Raw genomic sequence first — 16,106 nt, 5'->3', positions numbered from 1 at the left:
GAGTTCGTACATGGTGCCATGGCGAATCCGCCTACATTTAGCTGGTTAAGACATTTTGGTGATTTATTAGAGATGTGGGCCTAGTGTTGGCTACAAGACATTGACACATCTCCTTACTAGTGTTACTTCCTTCTCCTAGGAGCACACCTTCGTTTAAGACCACCCATTTCCGGTCGTGTGGAGCTCTTCCAGGGAAATGGATGGCTTCATTAGACCGAAGTTGCTCGGTTGAGTTTGGCGGCTGTCGAGAGAGGCAACACGATGTGGCAACAACTTTTGTAAAGCTAGGGTGGGATAGGGAGATGATGTGAAGTTGGAATAGTTGCATCAAGGATGACAAGTTGACCAAACATGACTCGAGCCTCCTTTGTTTTTAGCTTTATGATAGCGGTGGTGGCATGTGTGCATCCTTTTATGATGATGATCAAAATCGCTCTGTGAGTAGTGTATTTTGGTGTTAGTAATAAAATTATAGTTGCCTTTAGGGGGTGTCATGCTTGGCAACAACACTTTTCCCTTTTTGTTTGGCTATGTTGTGAGAGTCGTCGTGGTGGGTAGGTTGTGGAAGCTTTAGGCAAAATGCTCCCTTAGTCTCTATTTGAGGGCCTATTTGGGAGAGCTTCATCTAAATGTAGTTTTTCTCAAAAATTGTTTCTATCAGAAGCTGCCTCAAACGATTGACAACTTTTGAAAATCTATAGTTACAAATTCTGAAAAATAAACTAGAAAGCCAGAAGTACAAATTCTAAAAAATAAACTAAAAAGGCAAAAGTTGAAGAAGTTGGGTTTAAAGCTTTTCTAAATTCTCAGAAGCTTCTTTAGAATCTAAGACAGCGTTTAGATTGTAAAAATTTTTGCAAGAAATGTCACGTCACACGTTTGACCAAATATCGGAAGCGGTTTTTGGACATAAATAAAAAAACAAATTATAGATTCCTAGGCTACACAATGCTTATGCACACTAGATTCCTAGGCATCGTTATAATGTTTCCAATTTACCTAGTTCCGGATAGACGTCAACACTGCGTACAGTCTTCTTCTTATTCCCGCGTTCAGCCCTGGAAAACTGCAGGGGGGCTCTGATTTTATCACTTCACGCGTTCAGCCCTGCACCTCAGCACCTGCCTTTGACTTTGATTTATCACCCCTTTGGTCTTTTATTGGTGTCACTTTCCTCAACAACCCTTTACACTATTGTATAGAAGTGTGCCATGTTCGTTCCTGCAATGCACATTCCATCGTTTCATGGGGTGTTTATTTGGTGAAATGAAAAATTTTGCACGTCATATCAGACGTTTGACCGGATGTCGGAAGGAGTTTTTGGACACGAATGAAAAAACAAATTTCACGGCTAGCGTGGGTTGCTGTAGCACTTATGGCTAATCACGTACTAATTAGACTCAAAAGATTCGTCTCATGATTTCTCACATAACTGTACAATTAGTTTTTTGTTTAATCTATATTTAATTAGATGTCCAAAGATTTGATGTGATGTTTTTGGATGAAAATTTTTGGGAACTAAACAGCCCCTTACTTGTAAGATGGTAACATAGTCGGACTATCATGAATGGAGTGTACAGGGATAAATAGTTGTTGTGCAAAGGCAAAAAAAAAACTATAATATCCAACAGTTTTCACAAAATGACCATATGCCAAAATGAAGACTGGGTGAAAAATTAATACCATTTTATGAATAGATACTTGGTCTATTACAGAAGTCATCATAGCACAAAAAGGTAACCAAAAGTATTCATACATACGATATAGTAGAGGAAAAATTCTCATGCATCTGTATCAAGCAATGCATACGGCCATAACCTCCATTTCATATTGTAAGACTTTTTAGTCTTATCTAAAATTTATTAGTTGATAAATATATATAATTTATATATATCTAGATTCATTAGCATCCATATGAATCTAGACAAGGCAGAAAGTCTTACATTATGAAACGGAGGGAGTATATAGTTTTAGATAATATTGCAAGTGCTACTCCCTCCAGCTTTTTTAGTCGATACAGTTGACTTTTGAATCTATTATCTATGTTTGACCATTCATCTTATTTTTAAAAAATATAATTACTTTATTATGATTTGATTTATTAGTAAAATAACTTTAAGCATGATTTATAATTTTGTATATTTGCACAAAAATTTCGAATAAGACAAAGGATATTCAAAAGTTAATGACGTCCATTAAAAAAACAGAGGGAGTTTTAGATCAATTCTTCTCCTAGGATAGTTAAGGCCCCGTTTCTTTCAGCTTGGGACTATTATAATCCGGATTATTGGAAGTAAGCTGAAAGAAACAAACAAACAACTTATTGAAGTAGCTTATTATAATCTGGAGCCCAGCTTATTATAATCTGATAAGCTCATTTAGGTAAGCTTTTTCTAGCTTATTAGGTGAAAAATTACCCATCATGCCACCCCACTCCCTTTTTATCCCTTTTTAGACTTGTAAACCCAATAATCTAGACTCTAATAATCTAGAAAAGAAACATATCACAGCTTATTCTATTACAGATTATAACAATCTAGCTTATAATAATCTGACTCAATAATCTAGATTATAATAGTCTTAAGTTGAAAGAAACGGGGCCTAAGTCAGGGGGATGAGAATATACCGGACGGCACTTAAGGTTGCCTGACTACCTCACTGTCATCAAGCGCCTCATTATCAAACATGTTCCATGGGGTCTCAGAAACCCAGCCCTCAACTTTAAGAGTTCCAATACTCGATTTGATCTCCAACGCGATGACATCGTTATAACCAACCTCCTCAAGATTACCTTCAAGATCAAAGAAAGCATTTTAAATTTTTTTATACAAGGCATGTTAGCGAAACCAGAATGGACTAACTTTGTGCTGAGCAGTAACAAATAAGTGACACATACGGCAAATGGTTTCCTAGCTACAGTTCTTTTTGAAACGATCCTTGCTGCATGCTGAGAACTGACCATTGCGAGGCAACCCATATGGAATCATCTCTCCCATATCTTGAACCATTGTTCATTTGCTATCTGTTAAGTAACATGATAGCAAAGTGATGGACTGAGTATCGAAGAACAATTAATACGTTCTGATATCGGTTAGGAAGAAACATAAAAAAGTTAGCTGTCAGAGTAAAAATATCCATTGAAAAGAAAGAAACGAGAGCTTGAATAAATTGCTAAAAAGCTATTGCCAATAACCATGCCCCACAAATCTTCAGCAATTTTGCCACTGAACTGCAAGCATCAGTTCTCTATCCCAGTTGGACGTAAGTTGGAAATTATTGTTTCAAGTGTGCGCTAAGGGAGATAAAATACAAGAGATGGGGAATGCACATCTTATATAGGATGAAACACTTTTGGATTCTTTGTTCTCCAATGCAAGGACTCCGATAGTTATGATGCAATCCATTTATTTTACACTATTATCAAGTCATGTGACTAGTCGTCAGGGTGTACAATTAGATTTGTTGGCAGCAGAAGGAACAATGGAGCTGAGGAAGCAACAGTGAGTCTCTTGGGCGGCTCTGGCCATTCAGGCCCGCTATTACTAAGTGAATGGGAGCTGAGAGGATAGCTCCATCGTGTCTATCAGGCACAGCAAGTAGTAACATACTAACAGTAGAAGCAATCGCTGTATGTAGATTAATAGCTGGTAGAGTAGTCAACTCAGCGACTAGTCCTCAACCAGTCACAACTAGTATCCAATACAGTAAAGGGTGTTTGCACTCAATTGGACGACTTAAGGACCAAACATTCAGTTTAGTAATACAAATAATATATTTTAAACTCTTTCAAAACAATCATATAAACCAAACATTTGATGTTCTTTATCAATCAAGTATTTGTTAACCCGATTATCTACGCAAACTATGATAAATAGCAGTAAACCACTGGTTGACAGTTAACAGTGACTATTGTAACTTTGCATAATTAATTATAGATTAGTACATATTGCAATACAAGTTTTTAAGTTTGGAAAATAATTTCAGAACTTGCAAGGCCAAGTTTATATACTAATTTCAAAAACATTGAAACAAGATACACTAATTTCCGAACCACTGCAGAATCAAGCTCACACCTTGCAAAATAAAGACTACGTATAAATTGAAATACATGTGAATATATATTCATTATTTATATCGATCATTTTGCTTAGCTCATAAATGAATCAAATAAATAGTAGGGTTCCACCCCAATTTGCTCAAATCAATCACGGAAATAACAAAATAAGGGGAATCGAGGGAGAATACCTTCCTACATGATCTCCACTCCATGTGAAGTCCACATGGAACCCTTTGATTTGGCGCCAATTAGAGAGGGATTTAATAAAGGAGAGAGGTGGTCATTCACCTCTTTTCTTCGCATGAGAGATGAGGGCAAGCTGAGAGTGGTGCCTCAGTCCTTGACGTGATGTCCCAGGATCAGCACCTATGAAATTGGCGCTGACTCCTCAACCACATAAGTCAGGCCATGTCATTCTGCCAACTGTTTTGGCTGACAAGAGCCTCAGAATTTCAAAAGGGCTATAGTGTAAATTTCCAACCATAAAAGCAACATGCCATTCAGACTCTTCATTACCACATGCCTTGCTCCATCGATTCAATCAAACTAGAACCAGGATGTTTCTTTAAACCACTTAAATTAGCTCTAGCCCTCGTATTAGCAAATGCATTCCACTGCCCTTCCTGAGCATACACTTCTGATATCAGAGCATAAATACCTGGGTTTTGTGGTCCATGCTCAAGGAGCTCTTTGATAATAGCATGTGCAAGTTCTGTATTTCCATGAGTTCTGCAAGCAGAGAGCAAAGCACATAATATAGAGGATTTATCTTTTAAGTTAGATATTTTTAAAATTTTGTATCCATCTTCTAGTTGCCCGGCACGACCCAATAAGTCAACCATGCAACCATAATGCTCTTCCTGTGGAAGAACTGAATATACTGATGTCATGGAATTGAAAATACGCCAGGCGTCCTCGACAAGACCAGCATGGCTACAGACAGTAAGCACAGTAGAGAATGTTAACTCATCAGGATGAATGTTTTCTTCTTCCATTTGCTTGAACATATTAAGCACATTGATATAGAACCCATGCATTGCATAAGCACTGATCATTGCATTCCAAGTATCCAAGTTTCTGTAATCCAAACTACAAAACAAATTGATTGACAAATCCAACCTTCCACATTTGGCATAAGCGCTTATCAATGAATTTGCAGTAATCTTATCTTTCTCCAATAAGGAACGGTAAACAAAACAATGAATTTGTTTTAGACTATTTAGATGTCCACGATCAGCAGAAGCCTGAACTGCAGTTATAAGAGAAATACAATCAGGCTTCTCTCCATGTTTCTGCATCACTTGAAATAATTGAACCACCTCATCTACATGCCCATTGGATAAGCAACCCTTCATCATGGTGGTCCATGAAACCAAGTTTTTCTTTTCCAATGAGTCAAACATAGCCCTTGCTGCTGTAACTTTTCCACAAACTGAATACATATATAGGATTTGATTTTTAACATCCACATCTGAACCAAACCCATGCCTAATTGCATATCCATGGATCCACCTCCCTCTAACTAAATCTCTTTGATCAGCAAATGCAGCAAGCAGGCTAAGAACAGTGGCAAAATCTGGAGTAATACCTTCTGCCATCATGCATTTGAGTAAATAGGTGGCTTCATTAGCCATTTCATTCTGTAGGTAACCATACATCATTGCGTTATAGCAGACGGCATCTTTAATAATCAGTTGATCAAAGAGATGCCTCGATCTCATGATTCTTGTGCATTTCGAATAGACCTCAATAAGAGCAGTGGCCAAAACAACATCCACAGGCATAAATCTTCTTATGAAGTAGGCATGAATACTAGCAGCAATACGAAAATAGCATAGCTCAGCACATGCTGAAAGTACGTTTGCAAAAGTAACTGAATCTGGAGTTACTTTATGGTCATGCATCATCGCAGACAAGTACTGGATTGCATTAAAACTTTGTCCAGCTCTAGCCAGACCAGAAAGCATAGCATTCCATGAAGCAACAGTTCCCTTTGAGTTTCGCAGAACAGCAGTTGCTGACTGATAAGCTCCACATCGAGTATACAGGTTTACAATGCTGGTCTCTAGAATATCATCTGAGACACCAATTGCTCTCCTTATGGAATAGCAGTGCAGAGATTTACCCTCTTTAAGTGCTCCCAAATTTGCAGCTATTTTCAGTAAGCTTACAAGAGTTACACGGTTTACTTCCAAGTTGTTCTGCAGCATATCAATGGCAATTTCAAACGCATTCCATGCAATTGAATCCACAATATCTGAATAACCAGTGATCATTGAAGTGTAAGCAATAATGTCCTTGTTGATGATCTCTTTAAACACTCCCTGTAAATCGTCCACCCTGCCAAGCTTGGAGTATAAGCCAATGAGGGAGGAACCAACAAATTTATCCCCAGAAAGACAAAGCTTAAGTGAATCCACATGCACTCCTTTACCCAGGGACAGATTCTTAAGCTCAGTGCAGCTTTTCAAAACAAAGGTAATAGTTTTCCCATCAAAACCAATCTGGTGCAATTTCAACCTCTTATACAAAATAATAACTTCCTCTGGATAACCAGCTCTAAAATAATCAACCATGGTTGAATTCCACAGGGAAAGATCATCACTTGCAATTTTCTGAAAAACAAGCCGTGACTCAGGTAGGGCTCCTAAATTAGCATACCAGCTCAGAATCTTAGAGCCGACAATCACATCCCTGCAAAGTCCATGTGTGAAAACACGACCATGGATCTTCTTTAGAAACCTAACATCTGCACAGCCTTGGATCAATGAAGCAAACTTGTCAAAACTACATATCTTACTAGAGCATGAATTTTTATCTGCAGTGGATCCTGATAGCCTCCTACGCAGCTTCAGCATTGCAATTTTATCAAACTTTGAACTAGTGTTACCAGCTAAATTCCTCAAAATAATTGATATCGTCATCATGGTTGTAGACGCAAGAAAACTGAAATGAGTAACTAATTGTCTTCGACTTCACAAACATGTTTATTTTTGTCGAACCTCCAAGGATAGACTATTCACCTGAACCCGATCAACAGCAGGACACATACAATCAGTGAAATGTAGTATACCATCACACATATTGATAGAAAAATCACATTAAAAATAAGCCAGAATTTCAAGTTAGGACATACACGACAAAGATGTGAAGCCACAGACATAAACAGATCTTGGCATGTAAATTCAAGTAGCACAACACAAAGTATTTTACACCATTCATGAACGATACACCAACAGAGAACACTAAAATAATTCATTGGTATAAGATCAAAATAATGGAGGGATTTTAGGGTTTTCAACAGACCTTGTCGCTCGTCGTAGAGGCGCGGGTGCCGAGGCTGAAAAGCAGGCGGCGTCAAGCGACCGCTGCGCTGGGGTGGCAAGACTCCCTGGACGCCTCATAGCCAGAAACGTGGAGAGGCGCCGGCGGCGTATGGAGGGGGACGTGGCGGCTGTGGATGGAGGGGGGAGGCGTGGCAGGAGCAGGATTTAGAGGTTGGGTATTCGAAATGTTAATGATTAAGAAAATTTTTTTATACCTAAAATCTCAATAATTGACTTGTATAACATCAACCATTTAGTGATGTTCCGATATATCATATCTAACACAAATTGAGGCCAATGTCATATTTTACTAAATTGGTATAGAGATTGAATTTACGCAATGAAACAACAGCAAATGGTTTCAGAAAATGCATTGGATGAAGCTTACCTGCAGCGGACAATTACGGCAACAGGCTTCAAGGCTTTGGCTCATTCCTCAGGCCCTTCTTGTACTTTGAAACCTGAAACACATGATATCGAATGCAACACTCATCAATAACAGGTAGTGGCAACTGACAAGGACCCAGAATACTGCTTTGCATGATAAGCTCACAGCTTAAAGCTGAGACAAAACATATATACTCTGATCAGCATATTAAAATCGAAATATCCTTAATAATCTATGTCAAATGTTGCTAAAATAGATTGGCTGTGCAAAATTTAAGAACGAGAAACCAAAACACATGCTAACCTAACGAATTATAACTTAAAACTAGGACTATCACTCATTTTCCTGTGCTCTTCAAACAATAGGAGGACAGGATGTAGCGATCACTGAAGAAAAAGGCGAGCTTGCTGCCCTCACATGCACAAGCAATTCATCAAACACCTGGTACCTACACGCTACACTACCATAGATCAAACAAGATTACAAGAACCAAACAGGAACGCGAAATCCATAGCCTAGTAGACCATAAACATGTTCATACAATAAGATTCCATCAAAATGGGACGGGGCAGTGACCTTCTTACGAACAACCTGAGCTCCATGCCTCCATGGCGGCACTGTGGGAGGGGAGCACGAGGGCAGGACCCTCGCACAGTCGCACCACCGCAGGCCCGCAGACCTCGCCTCCTCGGGAGCTCGCTGCCGTCGGCCGTCGGGACGGGATTCGGGGTTTCGGGCGCCCGACGCCGCAGTCAGGAACTTGGGATTCGGTCGTCGCGGCGCCGCCGGCCGGTCGGTTGCTCCTCGCCCGACGCCCGCTGCCCGCAGGCAGCAGCAGCCTCGCCCAGCGCTGGGCGCCTCCTCTGTCCGCTCCTCGCCGCGGCGCCGCAGCCGCGTCCCGGGAAGACGCGAACCGCCGCCACCGGCCGCCGGCCACCTCGGCTTCCTCGCGACCTCGCGCTCGCCTGCTCCAGTGCTCCAGCCGGGTAACAGCCGAACAGCACAAGGTCGCCCATAGCCATATTGGGCCGTGGGCCTTGGGCGTGAAATGGGCCAAATCAAGAAAAATGACCCAATAAATTAATTTTTGGTCTGAAATATGCTTCTCTTTTTATTCCATCGAATATCTGTAGTATACATAGGCCGCGTTTGATAAGAGAGGAGGCCCAATGTGAAAAACAGAGTAATAGATTAGTAGATAATTAATTAATTATTAAAAAAATATAAAAAGATTAATATGGTTTTTTAAAACAATTTTCCTATAAAATTTTTTTTACAAAAAATACACCGTTTAGCAGTTTGAAAAGCGTGCGCGCGAAAAACGAGATATATAAGATAACTTACCCATGCTGATGAACACAGCCATAACATATCTACGTATTCTTTTCATAAAAATCTTAGGTATACGTCTAAATACCCTTGAATTATAGGTGGGCCCGCCCGCCGGCGGCAGTGGGTGGAGGACGCAGCGGTGGCGATTGATGGGTAACTGTTGCATTGAACATTTTTAGTCTTTAATGTGCATATTTGATTTTTCAACTTATATCGGACTGCTCTCGCTCATGCTTTTACGTCGTTAGTCTTGATCTTTTAAGAGTATTCTTACCAACTTATTCAAATTTTATCATCTATATTATTATTAGTATAATCAACCAAAATAGATTCTATATCACTCCAACATAACATCCATATTACATCAATCATATATATTTTATTAATATTTACAACCATATACTCTCATTGTTCTCTCCTCTTTTGATTGGATGTTAAGAATATGGAGAGAGAACAAAGAACATCCATATTTAGAGTTTTTTGCTTTTTAATATGGATAATGTTTTATTTTTGGATGATAAGATAAATTGATCTGCTAGAATCTTTTTTCCTCCCACATCGTCTTTCTATTATTATTTTTAGAATGAATGATCTAATAGATGATCTGCTAGGTTTACTCCAAACCTTACTGTAGTGTCTAGTTTTGTCACTAATTAGGTATACTTAGTGTTCTGTGTAATATAGATGTGTGACACCCTAATTTTAAGGCCCTTAGACAATGGCACGTTCTGCATCTACCACTGTATGAAACAATACGTGTGGCGTCATAATGTGAAAAATGGGGAATTCTTCAAATTTAAACTTCAGATGATCTGTTCTTATAAATTACTTATCCTCTCAACAATCTAAATACAACGGTAATTAAATAACAAGATTTTAGATGATTATATTTTGACGAGAAAGATATATGTTTCAGCCCCGCGGCTGTGCCGCGACTCCGGCGCCGGCCGCGCCCCCGCGCAGCCCCGTCCCAAAAACAAACCTTCCGCTGACTAATGAACTCCCAAGGAGTTTGGTCTCAAGCAAATTAAGTGCATGCCGGCGTATCGGCGGCGCGAGGCGAAGCTTACCGTGGCGAGGCGGCTGGAGATGGTCTTGAAGTCCTGGCTCTTGCGGGTGCTGTCGATGTAGTCGCGAGTGACGCGAAGAACAACGGGGAGAGGACCCGACGCCGTCCGCGCCGCCGCCGGTCTCCTCCTCCCCCGCCAGCCGCCTCCGCGCCACCACGCCGCTGCCGGCGCTGTACGAACGGAGCGTGCAGAGCCGTGGCTTGAGCACGATCTTCCTGCTCCGGCCGTCACGCCTTGTCGCCTGCTGAGACGACAGCGGCGCCCTCTGGTTCGGCATCATCTCGCAGATGATCGCGCGAGCCGCGGCCGCCATGGCTGATGGCTTTACCACCAACTCGATCGATGTGTGCACCGGACTTCACGAGCGCTCTAGTCCACCCGGTTTCTTGGAATCCTCCCGGTGTGACAACGAGCAAGCAGCCAAGCAGTGACCGCGGGGCGCAGCGGTCGGCGGCGGCGGGACGTCGAGCGGTGACGGCAGAACGCCCCGGTCGGCGGCAGCGCGGCCACTGGACGGCGACGGGACGTCGGACCAAAAAGAAGTACGGAGCACTTGAATTTTTCATGCGGAGGCGCAAGAGAAGAAACAACCCAGCATCGTACTTTCTAGATGCTAAGTGAAATCTACACTCCTATATATACACGCAAACGAGAGGATATGATAAATTGCTAAAATTTAGGAACCTAAATGTCAAACTGTTAGAGACAGTTTTTTTATAATTTGCCCAAAAAAATGAGATGACAAGTTTAGATGTGGAGCCGTTGGAGTTTTTCTAAGATAGCATAGTCTTTGTGTAATACCCCAACCTATTAATAGTATTTAGGTAACTGTGTTCTTGTTTCATTTCGATCAATTAGGGCTAAGTACGTATTTGGTCAGTGGGATTTGTCTATATGTTTTCGGCCAGTTTATATTCTGGTTAACTCTTTTACAATAAACGGGAATAGAAATACAAGTAGGATGCTATGTAAACATCGACATATTCATCGTGTAGAGTGGGCTATATAGATTTATTGACTGGAACGTTATACCTTAATCGTACGTCGACAATCAAATCACACTAAATAACGCCCGATATCTAGGAACATCCTCGAAAACAACAAGTAAGTTCTAGAGTTGATAAGTGTATTAAATCGATAAAATTAAATAAGGAACGTCATGATTGATTAAGAAAAGAAAATATGAGAAAATCTTTAGTGATGATAGTTTGTGATCGGTAGAAAAAATACGTTTAAAAGTTGCTGTTATAGTTTGGGATATACTTTGCATGCTAGAAATGGCTAGAATGACATGAGTATATTTTACTAGAATGAAAGGAGTATATTTCAGCACAAATCCTCGGGCCAATTAAATTTTAATAAAAATACGTTTTTAATCAGTTCAATCTGCAGAAATTTGTTTGTATGCTTTCTTTACAATTTTACTTTGCTAAAAGTTAATAAAATTACATTTGGTCACTCATAAAATTGTTTCTTCAGTTTAAACTTTTTCATATTGTAATGCATGGGTTATAAAGCCATAATATTGGACTAATTTTAAGTTGCTTGAAGCTGAAACTTATATTTTGGATGATTCTTCTATTTTTAGTTCAATTTTTTTCCGTTGCAACACATGAACATTTTTTATAGTAGAAATTAATATAAATTGCTTACTTAGACTAATATCTATGGTATTTTTGTTGATCTTGAAATTCCTGTGGTACGTGTATGTATTCCTGTGTTCTGAACATAACAAACCATCGAATTCCCAAGTTTTTCAATCATCTGTTCTGCATATGAAATCACATACTATTCCTTTGTTTTTTCTCAATCCCGTATTTTTCCCTATATTAAGTTCCAAATAAGCCATGAGTGGAAGGAAAATTTTAACTGTTTTCTCTCCAACTTATAAAAAAGGAAAAAAAAACTCCTTTTATATGCTTCGTACCTACCAACTGAATGACTTTTATATGAATCATTCCTTAGAAATTCAAATCGTATGTTTTTCCTACGAGCCAAATATGCCCAAAAGGTTAAGACTTACATGACACTTTTGACGACCAAAACAACTACTACCTCCGTTTTATAATACAAGATGTTTGACTTTTTTTGGTTGTAACGTTTGACCATCGTCTTATTAAATTTTTTTTACAAATATAAAAATGACAAGTCATGTTTAAAGTTATTTTGATAATAAAGTAAGTCACAAACTAAATAAATGATATTTTTATAATTTTTGAATAAGACAAATAATCAAACATCACAAACAAAAAAAGTTAAACATCTTACCCTATGGAACGGAGGACCGCGGAGATCAGTAGCAACCTAACCGAAGACATGAACGAATTTTACCGTATTTGGCGAACGCCACCACAATGCCGTTCCATTCCATGACTAACAACGTACGTGCATGCACAGACCAATCGATCCACTCCTCTAGATCCTCTTAACCATCCGACCACCCATGCATCTTCTCCTAACGTTTCGCTGCTTGCGATCTCTCTCTCCATCCTCCTGTCTTTACCACCACCAGCCATTGGCTTCGGCCAAGGCTGATGAGACGTTCCCGATCACCACCACCATGGGCATCCTCCCAGCAGCATTCCCTGTCGCCGCAGCCGCCGCCGTCGTCGTCGCGGTGCTGTTCTTCTCCACCCTCGTTTCCTCGCCGTGCCTCGCTCTGACCAGCCACGAGGTGGCGGCCATCACGCGGCGTCAGCTCGCCAACTTGGAGCGCCACGGCGACCACGTCCACATCGGCATCGACATCAAGGTGAAGGTCAGCAACCCGCGCCTCGCCGCGGCGCACAGGGCGCTGCGCGCGCTCCGAGAGGCGCTCTACTCCGACCCGGGCAACTTCACCGGCAACTGGGCCGGCCCCGACGTGTGCTCCTACAACGGCGTGCGCTGCGTCCCGTCGCTGGACAACAGCTCGGCGAGCACCGTCGCGGCGCTCGACATGAACGCCGCCGACGTCGCGGGCTACCTGCCCAGGGAGATCGGCCTCCTGTCCGACCTCGCCGTGCTCCACCTCAACTCCAACCGCTTCTGCGGCGTCATCCCGGAGGAGGTCAAGGACATGGCGCAGCTCTACGAGCTCGACGTCAGCAACAACCGCCTCGTCGGGCCCTTCCCCGACGCGGTGCTCCGCGTGCCCAGGCTCAGCTACCTCGACATCCGGTTCAACGGCTTCGAGGGCCCCATCCCGCCGGAGCTCTTCCTCAAGCCCTACGACGCCATCTTCCTCAACAACAACCGCTTCACGTCCGGCATCCCGGACACCATCGGCAGGTCGACGGCGTCGGTGATCGTCCTCGCCAACAACGACCTCGGCGGCTGCATCCCGGCCACCATCGGCCAGGCTGCCGCGACGCTCGACCAGTTCGTCTTCATCAACAACAGCCTCACCGGCTGCCTGCCCGTGGAGTCGGGGCTCCTCGCCAACGCGACGGTGTTCGACGTCAGCCACAACCTGCTTGCCGGCTCGATCCCGACGACGCTCGACGGCCTGGCCAAGGTCGAGCAGCTCGACCTGTCGCACAACACGTTCACCGGGATCGTGCCAGGCTCCGTCTGCGAGCTCCCGGCGTTGACGAACCTGTCGGTCTCGCACAACTTCCTCGCCGGGGAAGACGCCGGGTGCAACGCCTTGCTAGCCGCGAAACGCGACAAGTCATTCGAGGACGAAGCGAACTGCATGGGCGACACGAGGCCCATGCAGAAGAGCTCCGGCGAGTGTGCCCCGGTCGTGAGCCATCCGGTTGATTGCGCCATGACCAAGCCTTGTGGATGGCCAGCCTCGTCGGAGAAGCTGGCACATTCACCACCGCCGCCCATAGCATCTCCTCCTCCGGCGGCGCCACCGCCAACTCATGAAGCGGTTATCCTCCCGCCAATATATACATCAAAATACCAATCTCCGCCGCCACCGCAATTCGCAGGATACTGAGCATTAGTTTGAGGCCAAGTGTGAAGTGCATATATAGCAGTTGTTGTCCAACATTAGCACATGATAATTAAGTCGAATGTAATATAAAGCTCATACTTTTAACCACATTGAGGGTGCCCATTTACCATTCCAATTTTCCATAGTTTTTGACTTGGTTTTGGTACTTAAGAAATTTTGGGAGATTTGCTCCGGTCCAATAAAAAGTATCTTGAGGTATCAAATCGTTTCCCACCATTGAATTTAGCTGAGTAGGATGTGCACTGGTAGATTCAATGGTCAGAAACGATTTGGTATCTCGATGTACTAGTATCTCGAGGTATTTTTTATTACTTTTTGTTGGACTGAAGCAAATCTTAAATTTTAGTACCTCTTGGTACCTTAGGTACTCACCAAATTTTATATTAAAATTTTGATATCTATCAGTACCTTCTCAAGAATCGTAAAATTACTCCTCAGGATAACTTTTTGAAGTAAATGGAGCCCATAGTGCATAAACGGGTTATTTGAATGCAGCAATTTTCAACGGCACTACTACATAAAAAATCAATTAAAAACCCCTTATCACTAATGGTTCACACAACTAGCGCTGCCGGTTCATGATTCATCAGTTCGATTATATACAGGCACTCGATAGCTAAACGACTTTCCACAAGAAACCACTCATTTTTTTTTCAAATTTAACTATAGTACAATAATCACATTATAATTTACATATAACTAGATTGTAACTTTCGTGTTAGTACACAAGAACAAGGGCCTGCTCATTTGGTTGTGTGCATGCGCTATATGTGGAAGCGAACATCACTGGTTAATTCAAGCCCCAATCCTAGCATACACTCAGCTTTTATATGAATCTCGAAGCGGATAGATGGTCCAAAATTGAACACTTAAACAGATTGGCAATAGTTCACCACTTTTCCTCTAGCCTTCCCCTCTGTACCCATTCGGCCTGTCTTCTCCATTTTAGCTTAATGCCACCTCCCATTTAGCTTAATTGCACCTCCACTACCTATTCTTGTCATGCCTAGTAAAATACCGTTTTCCTAAATTCTAGTGTATTATACTCGTCCCAAGAAGGTGGGTCACATAGTATAGAGTAGCCTATTATCTGAGAAAGCAGACGAAAATAACTTTATTATGTGAGCAATGTCGATGTTTTGTATCGGTAATAATATTTTTTGAATAGAAGACAGCGAGGGAGACCCCCATGGTTTAATTTTTATAAATTAAGAAGAGGTGTTACAGCAAGGCCTGAGGGTCGAAACCATTACAAAGTATCAACCCATGATTGCAATGTAGTTTGATGAGAATCCTTCAGCCTAATTAAATGTAGGCTAAGATCTATTTTCATATTTCTTTTCCATGAAGATAAAGAAGGTTGAGTACTTTGAAAAATCAGTCCATTTCTTTCCTTCCAAATATTCCAAGTCGCAAGCAGAAGAAGCTGCATGAAGCATAGTGCAGCAAAAGCATTCCGGTTGAGTTGGATCATTTGGTGAAACTCCATATTAGTGGGCCAGCTCTAGCCCAACACATTCCAGCAGACCTTACTGAAGCAGCATTCAAAGAATAGGTGACCTCTAGTTTCTCTGATATTCGCTTGACAGATTGCGCAATAAGCATTACTCGTGGGAGGAATCATCTTCTTTCTATCCAAAAGATTCCCTGTATTAAGCCTTGTGTCTACAAAGAATAACCACCCAAAAACCTTAATCTTCATATTTATTACTTTACTATCCCATATCCATTTCAGTGTTAGCGGTGGAGCGACCGAAGCAAAATTTATCTTGTAAAATTTCTGTGATATCTATCAGAACCCCAGATATAGCTCCATTTGTCTGCATCCTCGTCAATATTGATTTGTTCCAAATCTGTTTGCATTTCTTCAAATTCCTGAAAAGCCTGAGCAGAGAGGGGAAGGAAGTATTGTTCCTCAGTTGGTCATAGGAGATGCGATGCAATTGAATCAAGTTTACGTTTGGCATAAGAATATAGTCTTGGGTAT

At 41.7% G+C, this 16,106-nt stretch overlaps 2 protein-coding genes across 5 annotated transcripts; one reads left to right on the top strand and one right to left on the bottom strand.

Annotated features, from left to right (window-relative positions):
• Positions 1 to 787: 787 nt before the first annotated feature.
• Positions 788 to 8,729, bottom strand: LOC102717470 (pentatricopeptide repeat-containing protein At1g06140, mitochondrial-like). 4 transcript variants are annotated; one of them, XM_040525266.1, is made up of 7 exons: positions 8,348 to 8,729; positions 7,772 to 7,844; positions 7,364 to 7,511; positions 4,246 to 7,080; positions 2,897 to 3,081; positions 2,627 to 2,791; positions 788 to 1,221 (listed from the first exon to the last, which is right to left on the bottom strand). In XM_040525266.1, exon 4 carries the CDS (start codon positions 6,982 to 6,984, stop codon positions 4,570 to 4,572), a length of 2,415 nt encoding a protein of 804 aa, XP_040381200.1. In that variant the 5' UTR covers positions 6,985 to 7,080; positions 7,364 to 7,511; positions 7,772 to 7,844; positions 8,348 to 8,729; the 3' UTR covers positions 788 to 1,221; positions 2,627 to 2,791; positions 2,897 to 3,081; positions 4,246 to 4,569. The 4 variants fall into 4 exon arrangements, with proteins under 4 accessions (XP_040381200.1, XP_040381195.1, XP_040381204.1 ...); XM_040525261.1 differs by having other exon boundaries at positions 2,897 to 3,022; XM_040525270.1 differs by having other exon boundaries at positions 2,960 to 3,022.
• Positions 8,730 to 12,651: 3,922 nt separating this feature from the next.
• Positions 12,652 to 14,347, top strand: LOC102699644 (pollen-specific leucine-rich repeat extensin-like protein 4). The gene has a single exon (XM_006645820.3). The coding sequence runs from the start codon at positions 12,734 to 12,736 to the stop codon at positions 14,099 to 14,101; it is 1,368 nt and encodes a 455-aa protein (XP_006645883.2). The 5' UTR covers positions 12,652 to 12,733; the 3' UTR covers positions 14,102 to 14,347.
• Positions 14,348 to 16,106: the final 1,759 nt, after the last annotated feature.

The sequence above is a fragment of the Oryza brachyantha genome, chromosome 1, assembly GCF_000231095.2.
Source record: "Oryza brachyantha chromosome 1, ObraRS2, whole genome shotgun sequence".
In the NCBI taxonomy this organism is placed as follows: domain Eukaryota; kingdom Viridiplantae; phylum Streptophyta; class Magnoliopsida; order Poales; family Poaceae; genus Oryza; species Oryza brachyantha.
Note: the sequence above shows the minus strand (reverse complement) of the source record. Positions and strands in the feature narration are given on the sequence as shown.

Bases quoted from the DNA above. Each gene is read 5' to 3' on its own strand.
- LOC102717470 (XM_040525266.1), bottom strand. From the start codon at position 6,984: ATGATGACGATATCAATTATTTTGAGGAATTTAGCTGGTAACACTAGT.
- LOC102699644 (XM_006645820.3), top strand. From the start codon at position 12,734: ATGGGCATCCTCCCAGCAGCATTCCCTGTCGCCGCAGCCGCCGCCGTC.